General features: G+C 42.2%; 1 protein-coding gene across 5 annotated transcripts in view; it reads right to left on the bottom strand.

Annotated features, from left to right (window-relative positions):
- uimc1 (ubiquitin interaction motif containing 1) overlaps positions 1-9,778 on the bottom strand; it is a 35,327-nt gene extending 25,549 nt beyond the window's left edge. For 4 of the 5 annotated variants that reach the window (XR_005992694.1, XM_041802143.1, XM_041802144.1 and 1 more), the window contains exons 1-9: positions 9,737-9,778; positions 9,312-9,425; positions 6,881-7,005; positions 6,404-6,488; positions 6,153-6,271; positions 5,464-5,623; positions 5,185-5,345; positions 2,534-3,208; positions 1,245-1,296 (exon numbers count right to left, since the gene is read on the bottom strand). Coding sequence is in view for 4 of the 5 variants with exons in the window: in XM_041802143.1 (XP_041658077.1) it covers positions 1,245-1,296; positions 2,534-3,208; positions 5,185-5,345; positions 5,464-5,623; positions 6,153-6,271; positions 6,404-6,488; positions 6,881-7,005; positions 9,312-9,369 (1,435 nt within the window). In the remaining variant the exon portion in view is untranslated. Of the gene's footprint in view, positions 1-1,244; positions 1,297-2,533; positions 3,209-5,184; positions 5,346-5,463; positions 5,624-6,152; positions 6,272-6,403; positions 6,489-6,880; positions 7,010-9,311; positions 9,426-9,736 lie in introns of all 5 variants that reach the window. The other variant, XM_041802145.1, reaches the window with a different exon arrangement.
- Positions 9,779-16,204: the final 6,426 nt, after the last annotated feature.

Below are 16,204 nucleotides of genomic sequence, written 5' to 3'. Positions count from 1 at the left end.
GATTGAGGCATCAAATTTGGCCAAAGTTGTTATTTTTCTTCATATTAAAAAAAATAGAACAATGAAAACCGTGTCTCCCATAGAACAACCATGACACCAAATAGCTCCATCCATCCTTGTTTGTCTGAAATCAGACACATAGACTTCCATTACAAACAGGTTTTTTTGACTGTGTGTCTATGGCACCTAAACAACTTATAACAACTGTTTTATTGCAATTAGTCAATCACCAGGGATCTAAATTGCTCCATTCCACAGTGATCCAGCAGATTGTGCCAGCGCACCATTTTAACCCTTTCAGTTGCGCAGACATGGTTTACCATGCGCTCAGAGTGTTTGAAGCGCTATTTCACCCACTAAACATCATCAGAATTAAATGAACCGATTCATGCCACTAGATATGGATGTCTGAGAGTGGGCTACATGTGTAAGGAAAAGTGTGTGTGCTCCTACGTGTGTGCTCGGGTGTGAATCTGCGTCTATGTTTACAGATGGACAGGCCGTAAGTGGAGTGTTTACAGTCAAAAATGTTACCTCTGAGTTCTGCAGTCTGGGACTAAGAAAGGGGGACATTTGGACAATTTCAACTTTGCCCTCACTTCATAGCAAGTGGATGGACATGCATGAGGATGCACAGGTCCTTTCCATCAATAGGAGAGAATATGTCATATCTCAAATATGCAGTACATTTATATATGAGCGTAATTGGCATATTTGTGGTCACATTTTGGTTAGAGGTGGAAATGCGTGTGTTCATGATTCATATCCGGCACATTTCCTCTGATTCTTTATGCCTGTACATAAAATAAACCTAACATGAACAAATGCATTCGCTCACATATGATTTGGTAGAGGAGGAGGCTGAGAAAAGGAGGGTAAAACTGGCGTGTTTTACGCACGGATGGACTCATCTGTTCAGCATGGACAAATCACAGTCATAGGTATAGTGGACAATCAGTGGCATAAAAAGAGTGTAACATGGAAATTAAAAAAAAAAATTCAGTAGTCAGTGTTGAAGTTGTTGAAGAGATCTGAAGCAGTGAAAGTTAAAAAAAAAAGTTGAAAATGAGTATTTTATTAACACCTTTCTGCATGTCTGTTTTCTGGACAAACAAGGACAGATGGAGATAAAAATTACAAGCATCTGAGGGTTAAATATTTAGCATGCCTGGTGTGGAGTATAGAGTGGAGTGTAAATAAGTGAATCAGAAAACTTTAACGCTAAGATTTAACAGCAACGTTACCTGTTACAACCGTCGTGTTACACCTGATGTCAGGATTTTCACTGGTCTGATCCTGAAATTTCAAACAAGCAAGACTTTAGAAAATCATTCACTTCAATAAAAATGTAAAAGTCCTGAGAACAAAGTTAAAGAAACACTTAGGAGTCAATACAACACACTTCAGCCATCCATCCATCCATCCATCCATCCATGCATCCACCCATTCATGCATCCATCCATCCATCCACCCATTCATGCATCCATCCATACATCTATCCATGCATCCATCTTTCCATCCTTCCATGCATCCATCCATCCATGCATCCATCCATCCATGCATCCATCCATCCATCCATCCATCCATCTACATATCCATCCATACATCTATCTTTCCATCCTTCCATGCATCCATCCATCCATCTATCCATGTATCCACCCATCCACCCATCCATGCATCCACCCATCCATCCATCCATGCATCCATCCTTCCATCATTCATCCATCCATCTTTCTTCTTCTGATTCAGGCTGGGTGGCAGAGGCAGCAGGCTGAGCCAAGCCTAGACATTCCTCTCCCCAGTGACATTTTCCAGTTCTTCCTGTGGGATTCTGAAGCATTTCCAGGCCAGATGAGATATATAAAATCCCTCCAGCGAGTCCTGAGCCTATCCCGGGGTCTCCTACCGATTGGACGTGCCAGGAAGACCTCCACTGGGAGGTAACCAGGAGGCATCCTAATCAGAACAAATCATGACGGCTCGCCACAGCGGCCCTGGAACCCCATATCCCTGCAGTATCCCCCCACGGGAAATGATCATAAGCCTTCCTGAGGTCTAGAAAACTCATGTAGACTGGATAAGCAAACTCCAACACTCCCTGGTCCACTGTCCCAGGACCAGGATGAAATCTGCACTGTTCCTCCTGTACCTGAGGTTCAACAATCAGCAGGACTCCCCTTTCCAGCAGCCTAGAGTAGACTTTCCTAGGGAGGCTGAGTAGTGGGATACCCTAGTGGGAGCACAGAGTCTGGTCCCCTTTTTAAAAATAGGAACCACCACTCCAGTCTGCCTCTCTGTAGATACTGTCCCAATCTTCCACGTGACATTTAAGAGGCATGTCCACCAGAACAGCCTTACAACATCCAAACCTTCAGCATCTCAGGGCAAATCTCATCTCCACCCAGTGTCTCTCCTCTGAGCAGCTTTAAAACCTAAATGTAATCTAAACATAGGTATCTGTACTCGTCCTGATCTGGAACAACGTGTTATGGGTGCATCCCTAATATCAGGATAAAGTAAGACTTAAACTCACCTCTTTTAGACTCTGGAAACAGTCTCTGATTTCTGCAGGACTCTCGGAGCGTGTCTGCACACTGACAGGACTCTTTGAGGGCTTTTCAATCCTGTTGAAAACCGGGCTGCGACTACAAACGTAACTCTGCTCAGTCTGTTCATCAGTCTTTGAGAAAACCGGACTCTTACACCTTTCAGGTGGGGGGACAGACTCATGAAAGGCAGGGCTTTTTGGGAACACAGGGCTCTGAGGTGGACAGGATGCAGACTTCATAGAGGAGGATAAACTCTCCTGAGAGGAGGATGTGAACCCTGAGTTAAAGATGTGAGGTCTGCAGGCCTTTGGAGACTTGCCCTGCTGAGTGGTCCTTCCAAACACCGGGCTTTTTAACTCGTCTGCACTCAGCTGGGTGTCAGAGTCGTCTCCTTGCTCTGTCTCTGAGAACACAGGACTCCTGGACCGAAGGGTGTCTCTGCAGTTTTGGGGGCTTTTGGAAAAAGTGGGGCTCTTGGATTGAGCTGGCAGAGACTTTTGAGAGATGTGTGAAGAGTCCTGAGAGCACAACTCAAACCCTGAGGTCCTGCACGAGTCCAGCAGGTTCTCCTTCAGACCAGGGACCTGGACCTCGGCTCTGCAGCCGGTCAAGGGGAAGACGGGGGACTTACAGTCCTCAATCTGAGTCGAGTCACAGCTCTGATTTATGGGAGGAGACAAATACAAACATGGTCATTAATGTGGAGGAGATTTTTGTCAATACTTACATATTTTAGTCCAACATTCCCACCTAAAACAGGGCTAAGGACTGGATAATACACTGCTAAAAAAGGCCAAAACACAGCAAAAATACAGCTGAACAGGGGCAAAAATACAGCTATAAAACAAGACTAAAACTATCTATATATAATATAAATTATATACTATATAACACAGCTAAAACAGAGCTAAAAGGAATGCTAAAACACGGCTAAAAACACACCTACAACACAGAAAAATACAGCTGGAACATCACTAAAACAGTCCTAAAACAGGAGTGTCAAACTCAGTCACAGAAGGGGCCGGATTCTGGTTTAAGGTCCCACCTGAGGACCTAACAGGGCCCACGTTAAGCCAAACCATCAACCACATTTTCACAGGTAATATATTATGGAGAAAAATAAGCACTGATGATGAATGATTTTAAGATTTAAAAAGTCAAAATGATGTTAAAAGGCTCAAAATCTCAGATAAAAATTCAAACTTATTAGTTCAAAAGGTAAAAAATTAGATGTTAAGATAATGATTTTAAATGGCAAATATATAAAAAAGAAAGTCATAATCATGTTTTAAGGCCAAAATATGACTTGAAATTTAAAATTGTGAACCTAAAAGGTCAAAATATGAGATAAAAAGTCAATTATAAATAGAAAAAGCCAAAATATTAGACAAAAGTCAAAATAATAAATTGACAAAGTCAAAATACAGGATAAGAAATCTATATAATAAATTGAAAAGGCCTTAATATTAGCTAAAAGTCTAAATAATAAATGTAAAAGGTCAAAATATGGAATAAAAACTAATAAATATGCAAAACTAAAAATATGAAGTAAAAACACAAATGAATTTCCCACATTTCTTTTTATCTAATTATTTTTACTCTTTATATTTTTTTACATTTTTATGACTGAAGGATATTTGATATCATCAAGGTTAAGTTTACTTTTTTATACTGAAGGAATCTGCAGACTTCATATTTTAGGGCCAGTTATAATAAGAACATGATATTATAATGTGGGCCGGGTATAACTGAACCACGGGCCAGATTTGGCCCCGAGCCTTGAGTTTGACACCCTTGTCCTGCTTACACATGGTTTTAAGAAGGTAAAAATGCAACCTAAGCAGGTCTTAAAACAGTACGACTTATGTTAGGGTGTGAAACACTTCTGAAACAAAACAGAACTAAAACTAGGGCTAAAAATCCAGCCTGACCATTAATCTGGTTTAAAAATGCACTTGAACCAGGAATAAAACAGCTAAAACCTGACCATTAATATAGTTTAAAAATGCACTTGAACCAGGAATAAAACAGCTAAAACCTGACCATTAATATAGTTTAAAAATGCACTTGAACCAGGAATAAAACAGCTAAAACCTGACCATTAATATGGTTTAAAAATGCACTTGAACCAGGAATAAAACAGCTAAAACCTGACCATTAATATGGTTTAAAATGCACTTGAACCAGGAATAAAACAGCTAAAACCTGACCATTAATATAGTTTAAAAATGCACTTGAACCAGGAATAAAACAGCTAAAACCTGACCATTAATATGGTTTAAAAATGCACTTGAACCAGGAATAAAACAGCTAAAACCTGACCATTAATATGGTTTAAAAATGCACTTGAACCAGGAATAAAACAGCTAAAACCTGACCATTAATATGGTTTAAAAATGCACTTGAACCAGGAATAAAACAGCTAAAACCTGACCATTAATATAGTTTAAAAATGCACTTGAACCAGGAATAAAACAGCTAAAACCTGACCATTAATGTGGTTTAAAAATGCACTTGAACCAGGAATAAAACAGCTAAAACTAAAGCCAAGGCACGGCTAACAGTGCCTTTTCATCAATGCTAACTGTAATTTCACAGATTATAAGTGAAAAGGTCTGAAATCTTTGCAGAGAACCTGTGGTGAGTCCAGCTGCAGGTTCAGAGGCTCTGAGGTGCTCTGTGAATCCTGAGAGATTTTCTGAGTCTGAGATAAATCTGGCATGATCAACAGAGGACTTCCTTCTCTTTTTCTCCGCTTTTTACTTCTCTGACTCTCATCTTCAGGTCCGTTAGACTCTGGGGACAAATGAAGCACAATTTAGATTGATGGGAGTTTCATTCGTAAACTAGTAGTAGTAATTCTTAAAGCTGTGCAGGAAGTGACCTCCGCACCATTTCTAACACGATTTCTCACCTCCGTTTGGGTCCATCTCCGAAGAGCAGCCTTCCTCTGACGGCTGCTTCCTGTTTGAGTACGAGAGTTTCCGACGAGAGCAAAGTTTGAGGGATGCTTCAGCGTCAGAGAGCAAACTTTGACTCCGTAGAGGGGCGCAGGGTTGTGTCTGACTCACCATCTATAACAGGAACAACACAAAATAACCTCCATGGTTTCAAATTAGCAAATCCTTTTGAACTACTTTATAGTCTGTAACGATTTTACTCTGAGCTGTGAATTTGATGTCAACACCATAATCTGGGACTAAACACAGTGTTTAAACAGGGCTACAACACTGTTAAAAACACCGCTTACAGAGGCCTAAAACAACGCTGTAAAAGTGTGAAAAAAGCTCAGTAAAACAGGGCTAAAACACCATAATATGGGACTAAACACAGTGTTAAAACAGGACTACAATACTGCTAAAAACACTGCTTATATTTTTCTTCTTCTATTTGTAAAATTCTTTTAAAGCAGAATTTAAACTTTTGGATCTAGCTAAAACAGACAGGCTCTGGTCTAAAAACTCTTTAGAGATGAAGTCTGTGCTGCTCCTCTGTGATTTAGCTGTAATTTTAGCCATACTGGACTATAACCAGTAGAGCAGAGCTCAGACCCGTCCTGACAAAGGTGAAAAAACTAAGATGAGAAAGGAGAGGTGTCCTCACACTCTCTTGGATGGCCTTCATCACGGCCTCTTCCTCTTTCTGCAGCCTGAGCGCCGTGATGCTGGCTTCCTGTTCGCTCAGACGCAGCGCCATGTCCATCATCTCCTCCTCCGTCATCTCTGAAAGCAAAGCCAGCAAACATCCAAAATCAAGGATGAATTTTTGACTTATTACTAATTAAACAATGTTTTTTTTTCTGTTAAACATGTAAAACTGCTGCTGTTTATTGTTTTTGGTGACATGCTTCTTACCTTTAGGTTTGGGTTTGCTCTCTCTCTCTCTCTTGCGTCTCTCTCTTAATGATATCGGAGGTAAAAGTGATGTTGAGAGCTCATCCTAGAAGGAAAAAAACATGGAAAGTAAGTTTAAGCACTGACATTTCCCAGAGTTCATGAAAGCCTCATGTTTCATGTATTAAGATCACTGAAAGGTGAATTTATATGACCTTTGATTTGAGGAAGAACTCCTTCATAAAATAAATCTGCTCTGAACAAGAAAGTCGACAGTCCAAATCTAGGATCTGTGGCTAATCTGTCCATGTTTCATAAAAAATCTGATCTCTTTTGTTATAGTGATGACAGTATTGAAAAGTATGAGAACTAAAAAACACATAAAATCTGAGGTCAGACTTTCAAAATAAAGCTACAATTTGTTTTGTGTATTGTTTGCAATCAAACCCTGACAGCGATGGGGGTGAACCTGAATCTTTATTCGTCCAATTTCTTCACCTTGTCGTCTCGATCGTCAGGAGCGCCGTCGTCCTGAGTGTCGTCGTCGCTCTGCTGGCTTCCAGACTCGCCAACATCCTTCATAATCTGCTTCCTCAGAGCCATCCTGCCCTGCTGCTGACAAACTGAGACAAAAACACCAAACCGTTGAATTCACATGCAGCCGTTTTAGATCCGCCTTCTCAGAAATCAAACCTCTGCACACGTTAAAGGAGTGCTGCCATGAAGAGGTTCAGAAAGTATTCAGACCCCCTCATGTTTTGATGTTGCAGACTGATGCTACAGTCAAAATGATTGTTTATTCTCATTCATCTCCACCCAGCACCATGACAAAAGGAAAACAGAATAACAGACATTTTTATAAATGCATTAAAAATAAAAAGATGAAACATCACATTGACATCAGCATGCTGAGTCCAGCTGCGGTAAAATAAATGTTTTTAACTTGATTTGGAAAGACACACATCTCTAGAAGGAGCTGTGTTGGTTAACGGCAGAGACTTCTCATCCAAATTTGCTTTTTTTGGGCCCACGCTGAGAGATTAGACTGTTGTACAAAATAATGCAAACTAAACCTGTTGTACTTGTTGATGGAAACAAACTGAAGACAGCCACACTGATCTCACAGACATTCTACTATATCCCCAGCTTCCCAATTTAAAGAATTCAGTGTGTATGGAAAAATTAATGTGACTTGGGAAAAGTTTGCTTGGCAGCAAAGTACACTTAGAGATGAATATCAGGGAAAAATAAGGCTTTCTGCAGAGATTAAACAAAACAAACTGGCAGTGACTCAGTGATTCTTCTACAAACACTGAGGAATGTTAATGGAGCAAAGAAATAGCATTCCAGAAAATATGATAAATAAAAGGTTAATATCTGGCCCTAGTATTCTGGTTGTTCAAGAGTTTTTGGTGGGGCCCAGAAGAAGACCAGGTCTTAAATCAGGCACAGCTAAGTTTGGTAAAGGCTGTTAGAGAACCGTCTGAAGGCTGACGGTCAGCAAAACATCAGCAACTAATTCTGTTTGTTAAATTGTAAAATCTAAAATGTTGAAAATATCATATGAAAATGAACTGATCCACCCTAATCCTAGCCCCCGTGATACTTTTTGAAAATATTGGTGCAACTTCTGGTCCTCGGGATTTTGCAAAGGAAAGAGATTAAAGTAAAGAGATTAAAATATGTAGACTTCATGTGTTACACCTCAGACTTGACAATATTATTATTTCTCTGCCCTCTACTACAGAGGACAAAGAGAAGATAACCCAGACAAGCATATTCAGCTAACTTTATCAGCTTCATATCAGCACAGTAACAGAAGATCACGTTCTGTTTGAGGACTTTGGAGACCACCTTCAGCTGTCGAGCCCAAGACAGACCTTTAAAACTGCTCTATTTAGTTTTTGGGGTTGCTGAAATTCTTATTTCACCAACTATTCCCTCTTAAAATCTGGGAATTATATTTATATTACTATCCCTGACCGGAGTTGTTAACTCTTTAGTTTGGCATATCTCTAATTTTGTAAGAATCAAAAATAAAAATACTGAATGAACCACATCCCTGAGGCATTTAGACCATGAACAGCAGATTTAACACCGTTATTAAAGACATTTATTTAACTTTGACACATAAATGAACCAGAGTCCATTAGAGCTGATATTTATATGTCAGAACAGCCGCTGTTGATGCTCAGCGTGTGGCTCTGTTATGTCTTCATTTTAGATATTATTCCCCAAAAGGCAACATTTTTGCCCTTTTTCACCATTTTTGACACTTTTCATTCATTAAAGCTACCTTTTGCCATTAAATACAATTTTTGCCCATTTTGACACTTTTGTTTGCCACTTTCACCCATTTTTTGCCACTTTATGCCATACTTGCCCTTTTCCACCATTTTTTCTTCCCATTTTCACCCATTTAAGATACCTTTTGGCCTTTTGGCATTAAAACACTTTTTTCTTAGTGTTTGCCCATTCTGTCAGCTTCTTTTGCCACTTTTATCCCATTTTTGCCCTTTTTCATCACTTTTCACCCATTTAAGCTGCCTATTACCACTTACTACCACTTGTTTTCTATTTTCTGCCTCCCTTAACTTATTGTTATTGGTACTTCAAGCTTTTTTTGCCACTCTTCACTACTTAGATTGTGGCTCTTGTAAAGGTATTTTTCTGTGGTTGAGTAACACTGGAGTTCAGCCTTAGAAAAATGGTGATTTTGCTGTTATTACTGTACCGAAGTTCCCCCCATGTATCATGTATGAAACACATACAGATCCTGTGAGTGTCAGTTATGTGCTGCAGGTCTGGTTTACTATCAGCTATCAGTCTCTAACCACAGACTGAGACTCAGTCAATGTAAAAGCTCAGCTACATCCTAAAGCAGATGATGGACCCAGCACTAACTCACAGCTGCAGGTAGCTCATTTACCTGATGATGATGATGATGATGATGATGAGGGTGAAGGTCGTCTTCTTCTTCCTCTCATCTGTCCTGCTGCTCTGTCTGACGTAATGGACCCCAAAACCAGCTAAACCAGCTAACCTGTGAGTTTGGGTCAAAAACAAAGCCGTCAGAGAGAATAAAAGCAGACAAACTCATGAGCTGGTCCCTAAACCTCCTCTAACGGTCCGTTCATGAGTCCTGGCTGACAGATGCGACGGCGCGAGCACATCGGTTGATATGGTAACAAAGACGAGAAAGGGACAAAAACTGCCGATAAAGTTCATATTTCTGCTTCCCAGTTAAATTAAAAGAACACCACACCGACAGGACCGCTTTCTGAGTGTCCCTCCTGTTTAACAGCGACACTAAACTGAACTATTCTGAGGAATATCCGAGTCAGAAACACTCACTGCAGACTTCTCCTCAGTTTCGCGGCGCCATGTTTGTTTCTGTTTACGCGTGACGTAATAAACGTAAGGCACGTCTTTCATGCTGCCTTCAGGGACCGTCGGTTCGTTTTAATTTTGTCGTGCCTTTAATGTATCGACAAGTTTCAACTCTTGACAAACAGCTGGAAAAACAGTGAGAACTTGCAGACCCTTAAAATAAAGGTTCCAGAGACCGGGGACCCCAAAAATAAAGGTTCCAGAGACCGGGGACCCCCAAAATAAAGGTTCCAGACACTGGGGACCCCCAAAATAAAGGTTCCAGAGACCGCAGACCCCCCCAAAAAAAGGTTCCAGAGACCAGGGGACCCTTAAAATAAAGGTTCCAGAGACCGGGGACCCCCCCCAAAAAAGGTTCCAGAGACCAGGGGACCCTTAAAATAAAGGTTCCAGAGACCGGGGACCCCCCCAAAAAAAGGTTCCAGACACTGGAGAACCCAAAAATAAAGGTTCCAGAGACCAGGGACCCCCAAAATAAAGGTTCCAGAGACCAGGAGACCCTTAAAATAAAGGTTCCAGAGACTGGGGACCCCCAAAATAAAGGTTCCAGACACTGGAGACCCCAAAAATAAAGGTTCCAGAGACCAGGGACCCCCAAAATAAAGGTTCCAGAGACCGGGGACCCCCCCCAAAAAAGGTTCCAGAGACCAGGGGACCCTTAAAATAAAGGTTCCAGAGACCGGGGACCCCCCCAAAAAAGGTTCCAGAGACCAGGGACCCCAAAATAAAGGTTCCAGACACTGAGACCCCAAAAACAGAGACCAGACCCTTAAAATAAAGGTTCATGAGACCAGGGGACCCTTAAAATAAAGGTTTCAGAGACCGGGGACCCCAAAAATAAAGGTTCCAGAGACCGGGGACCCCAAAAATAAAGGTTCCAGAGCCCGGGGACCCCCCCAAAAAAGGTTCCAGAGACCAGGGGACCCTTAAAATAAAGGTTCCAGAGACTGGGGACCCCAAAAATAAAGGTCCCTTAAAATAAACGTTCCAGACCCCGGTGACCCACAAAATAACGGTTCCAGACCCTGGTGACCCCCAAAATAAAGGTTCCAGACACCAGGGACCCCCAAAATAAAGGTTCCAGAGACCGGGGACCCCCAAAATAAAGGTTCCAGAGACCGGGGACCCCAAAATAAAGGTTCCAGACACTGGAGACCCCAAAAAAAAGGTTCAGAGACCAGGGGACCCTTAAAATAAAGGTTCAGAGACCGGGGACCCCCCCCAAAAAAGGTTCCAGAGACCAGGGGACCCTTAAAATAAAGGTTCCAGAGACCGGGGACCCCCCCAAAAAAGGTTCCAGAGACCAGGGACCCCCAAAATAAAGGTTCCAGACACTGGAGACCCCAAAAATAAAGGTTCCAGAGACTGGGGACCCCCAAAATAAAGGTTCCAGAGACCGGGGACCCCCCCCAAAAAAGGTTCCAGAGACCAGGGGACCCTTAAAATAAAGGTTCCAGAGACCGGGGACCCCCAAAATAAAGGTTCATGAGACCAGGGGACCCTTAAAATAAAGGTTTCAGAGACTGGGGACCCCAAAAATAAAGGTTCCAGAGACCGGGGACCCCAAAAATAAAGGTTCCAGAGCCCGGGGACCCCCAAAATAAAGGTTCCAGACACTGGGGACCCCAAAAATAAAGGTTCCAGAGACCGCGGACCCCCAAAATAAAGGTTCCAGACACTGGGGACCCCAAAAATAAAGGTTCCAGACACTGGGGACCTCAAAAATAAAGGTTCCAGAGACCGGGGACCCCCCAAAATAAAGGTTCCAGAGACCAGGGGACCCCCCAAAATAAAGGTTCCAGAGACCGGGGACCCCAAAAATAAAGGTTCCAGAGACCGGGGACCCCAAAAATAAAGGTTCCAGACACTGGGGACCCCCAAAATAAAGGTTCCAGAGACCGGGGACCCCAAAAATAAAGGTTCCAGAGCCCGGGGACCCCCCCAAAAAAGGTTCCAGAGACCAGGGGACCCTTAAAATAAAGGTTCCAGAGACTGGGGACCCCAAAAATAAAGGTTCCAGAGACCGCGGACCCCCAAAATAAAGGTTCCAGACACTGGGGACCCCAAAAATAAAGGTTCCAGAGACCGGGGACCCCCGAAATAAAGGTGACCGAGACCGGGGACCCCCAAAATAAAGGTTCCAGAGACCGGGGACCCCCAAAATAAAGGTTCCAGAGACCGGGGACCCCAGAAATAAAGGTTCCTGAGACCGGGGACCCCCAAAATAAAGGTGACCGAGACCGGGGACCCCCAAAATAAAAGTGCCAGAGACTGGGGACCCCAGAAATAAAGGTGCCAGAGACCGGGGACCCCAAAAATAAAGGTTCCAGAGACCGCGGACCCCCAAAATAAAGGTTCCAGACACTGGGGACCCCAAAAATAAAGGTTCCAGACACTGGGGACCTCAAAAATAAAGGTTCCAGAGACCGGGGACCCCCCAAAATAAAGGTTCCAGAGACCAGGAGACCCTTAAAATAAAGGTTCCAGAGACCGGGGACCCCCAAAATAAAGGTTCCAGACACTGGAGACCCCAAAAATAAAGGTTCCAGAGACCGGGGACCCCCAAAATAAAGGTTCCAGAGACCGGGGACCCCCAAAATAAAGGTTCCAGACACTGGGGACCCCAAAAATAAAGGTTCCAGACACTGGGGACCTCAAAAATAAAGGTTCCAGAGACCGGGGACCCCCCAAAATAAAGGTTCCAGAGACCAGGGGACCCTTAAAATAAAGGTTCCAGAGACCGGGGACCCCCAAAATAAAGGTTCATGAGACCAGGGGACCCTTAAAATAAAGGTTTCAGAGACCGGGGACCCCAAAAATAAAGGTTCCAGAGACCGGGGACCCCAAAAATAAAGGTTCCAGAGACCGGGGACCCCCAAAATAAAGGTTCCAGAGACCAGGGGACCCTTAAAATAAAGGTTCCAGAGACTGGGGACCCCAAAAATAAAGGTTCCAGAGACCGCGGACCCCCAAAATAAAGGTTCCAGACACTGGGGACCCCCAAAATAAAGGTTCCAGACACTGGGGACCTCAAAAATAAAGGTTCCAGAGACCGGGGACCCCCAAAATAAAGGTTCCAGAGACCGGGGACCCCCAAAATAAAGGTTCCAGACACTGGGGACCCCCAAAATAAAGGTTCCAGAGACCAGGCACCCCCAAAATAAAGGTTCCAGAGACCAGGGACCCCCAAAATAAAGGTTCCAGACACTGGGGACCCCCAAAATAAAGGTTCCAGACGCTGGGGACCCCCAAAATAAAGGTTCCAGAGACCAGGGACCCCCAAAATAAAGGTTCCAGAGACCGGGGACCCCCAAAATAAAGGTTCCAGAGACCGGGGACCCCAAAAATAAAGGTTCCAGACACCCGGGACCCCCAAAATAAAGGTTCCAGACACTGGGGACCCCCAAAATAAAGGTTCCAGACACTGGGGACCCCCAAAATAAAGGTTCCAGAGACCGGGGACCCCAAAAATAAAGGTTCCAGACACTGGGGACCCCCAAAATAAAGGTTCCAGAGACCGGGGACCCCAACAATAAAGGTTCCAGACACTGGGGACCCCCAAAATAAAGGTTCAAAATACTGGGGACCCCCAAAATAAAGGTTCCCATCTGTAGGATGGACATCATTGTGGCATGTCAAGGACATAGAGAACCAGACTGTCATGTTGCAGAGATGTGATGACCCATCTGCATTTCATGGTAAGAACAGGAAAACTGCATTTTCTATCAGTGACATACAAAGTTATGCAGATTTTATTTATTTGTATTTTTTGTGGTTGGGGCTGATATTTAGCATGCAAATATGCTTTTTTTATTTTTAGGACCTTTGGACCTCCTCCATGTTGCTGGGATGAGCATAATTGCCCTACAGGGACCAGGACTAATGACAGCCTCACTAACACATGGGGGCTAAAGATGTCCAAGTTCCTGAACTTCAGGTAAAATGTGTTTCTGTTAGTGATTGTTGTTGTTTGCAGATGGTATTGTGCAGGAGTCCAGTCTGTTTCTTTGTTTGAAGTAACGGGTGAATCAACCAAATCACAAAGCCTAGAAAACACAAATAGATGTTACATTAGATTTCAGATTGTATATTGATGCTGCTCAAGGCTGATCCATACAGTTGTCTTGTGTAAATGGAAGGTTAACCCTTAGAGCTCACGCAGCATGGATCAGTGCCACGGGCACTTTATCCTCCTAAGACCCTGCATGCACGTATGAGGACATTACATTCTGGCTTTACTACTAAACAGTAAAAATTTCTACTTTTGGAACTTTTTAGAAAACTGTTTGGACTGTCCTGTCATGTTGAAGTTAATTCACTAGAAATACTGGGAGAATTTGCTACCAGATTTTTAGGTATTTTCATGGAAAATTTGGGATGTTTGTGTATTTTTGGGAGTTTCAAGGGAAGTGTTTTTGCAACAAGTATTTGCATGGAAATCTTTTTTGGTTTTTGTTTGTTTGTTTGTTTTTAAATTTTAAGTCATTTTTGTGTTTATTTGGGACATTTTTTGTAATTTGGGGGATTTTTTGTTTGAGTTTTTTGGGGAAAATTCTCTTAAGTTCTTAGGTGTGTGCACAGAACTTAAAAAAATGTAATTTTGGGAATTTAAGCAAGATATTTCTAGAACTTACTGGGATTTTCAGGGAATTTGTTGGCATGTTAAGAGGAATTTTCCATAATTTTTCAGTAAATCATGGGGAATTTATTTGTACATTTTGGTTTTTTTTTTTTTACATTTTCAGAAATGTAAGTAGAATTTATTTAGAGTTTTTAAAATTAAATTTAGGCTTCAATTACAAAGTTTCATTGAAAAATTTAGGGATTATTTGAAGGGCCTTTTTATGAGAAAATTTAAAAATATATTTAAGAATTTTTCACAGAAATTTTAGGGATTTTTTTATTGATATTGAACTTCATTTTTGATCAAAATTAATTCCTGTTCAAAGACAAGGCTGAGCTTTTAACCTTAGGTCCAAATTATCCCAAATAATGGGGAGAAACTAAAAACGCATTTCAAACAGAAGCTCAGGTCTCAGGAGGTTAAAGATCACTCGGTTTGAGGCGTAGGTCATAGACACTTTGTTTTTGTTTTTTTTTAAAGCTCTCCGTTATGCCTTTCTGACTGTCTTCTCCGTGCATTCGTAGCTCTTACAGAACATTTTCTAGTGAGCCCAGAACTTGGCCGACTTTCCGGGGTCTCTGAGGACGGTGTCGTCATAAATAACGAGAAGTGACAAGTTTATAAAAACGATGATAACTTTTGAAAAAGAAGTCATAGCCACTTGTTTGTTTTTTTCCCTCTGAAAGCTGACTTTCCTGTCATTTGTTTGCTAACCTCAATGTCTGTAGCCCTAAAGGACGCTATTTTTAATCCATTTTCGATCACTTACTTCGGCTTTCTGCCCAGGGCATTGCCATGTTGTTTACCGCAATGCATTGTGGGAGTTGTAGTCAACCAGTTGCATCTCTGCTGCTTTGGGACTGGCACAAATGAATCTAAGTGCAAAAAAAATGCATGGATTTTTCTTTGTCCATAGATATTTTGAAAAGCGTTAGTCATAAAATGTTTTTTTTTTTTTTTTTTTTACTGTTTTGTCCCCAAGAGATGGAGAACAAGTGTGTGCTAAGAAAAGGTTTAGTCACTAATGTTTTCTGTGTTATAAAAAAAAATCGCTGGGTTTCAAATTCTGATGATCTTTTCTTTTATCTTTAGAGTCCTCTAAGTTGTTAAAAATTCAAGTGACATTACTGTAGTAGATATATTCTTCAAGCCCTGGTTGTCCTGAAAAAACAAATGTTTAGAGCTTGACTGTGCACCACAGGGTCGATGTTTGACAAGCTTTTTAAGACAAAATGTCCAGGCGAGACATGATGGTGACAAAAATGTCAGTGAGCTCTAAGGGTGAACAGCACTGTACCCTCTTGTTGCTTCTGCAGGATGGACATCATTGTGGCATGTTAAGGACAGAGTGAACCACTGTTCCTCTGTTCTAGTAAGAGAGTAATGAATCAGTTCTGCTGTGTTTTGCAGAGTTAAGACCATTGACACAGAGAGGGAGACTGCCTTTTTAAACCTGTGAACACATGAATGAGGAAAAGCAACAACCTTGATAAGAAGTGACTTCCAAGACCACCTTGACACGCATTCATGCTGTCCAGAGTTCCTGCAGCGCTGCAATCCTTCTCATCACAGTGACACATTTTGGGAATTATCCCTAAATGCTTTCCTGGAGTTCCACTGCCAGAGCTGCAGCTGGAGCCCTGAACTTCCCATGCCAACGGGTCCTTCAACTCAGAGGAGGAAGAGACACCAAGGATGGCGGGGGAGGCCTTTGTCCAAGCTGAGGTCTGGAAAACACTCCGCTCCTCGCCCACATACAGGCGCTGGACGACAAAATCAATGATGGTAACTGCTGGGACTGACTTTCA

This window comes from Cheilinus undulatus, linkage group 12 (genome assembly GCF_018320785.1).
Source record: "Cheilinus undulatus linkage group 12, ASM1832078v1, whole genome shotgun sequence".
Taxonomy (NCBI): Eukaryota; Metazoa; Chordata; class Actinopteri; order Labriformes; family Labridae; genus Cheilinus; species Cheilinus undulatus.
Note: the sequence above shows the minus strand (reverse complement) of the source record. Positions and strands in the feature narration are given on the sequence as shown.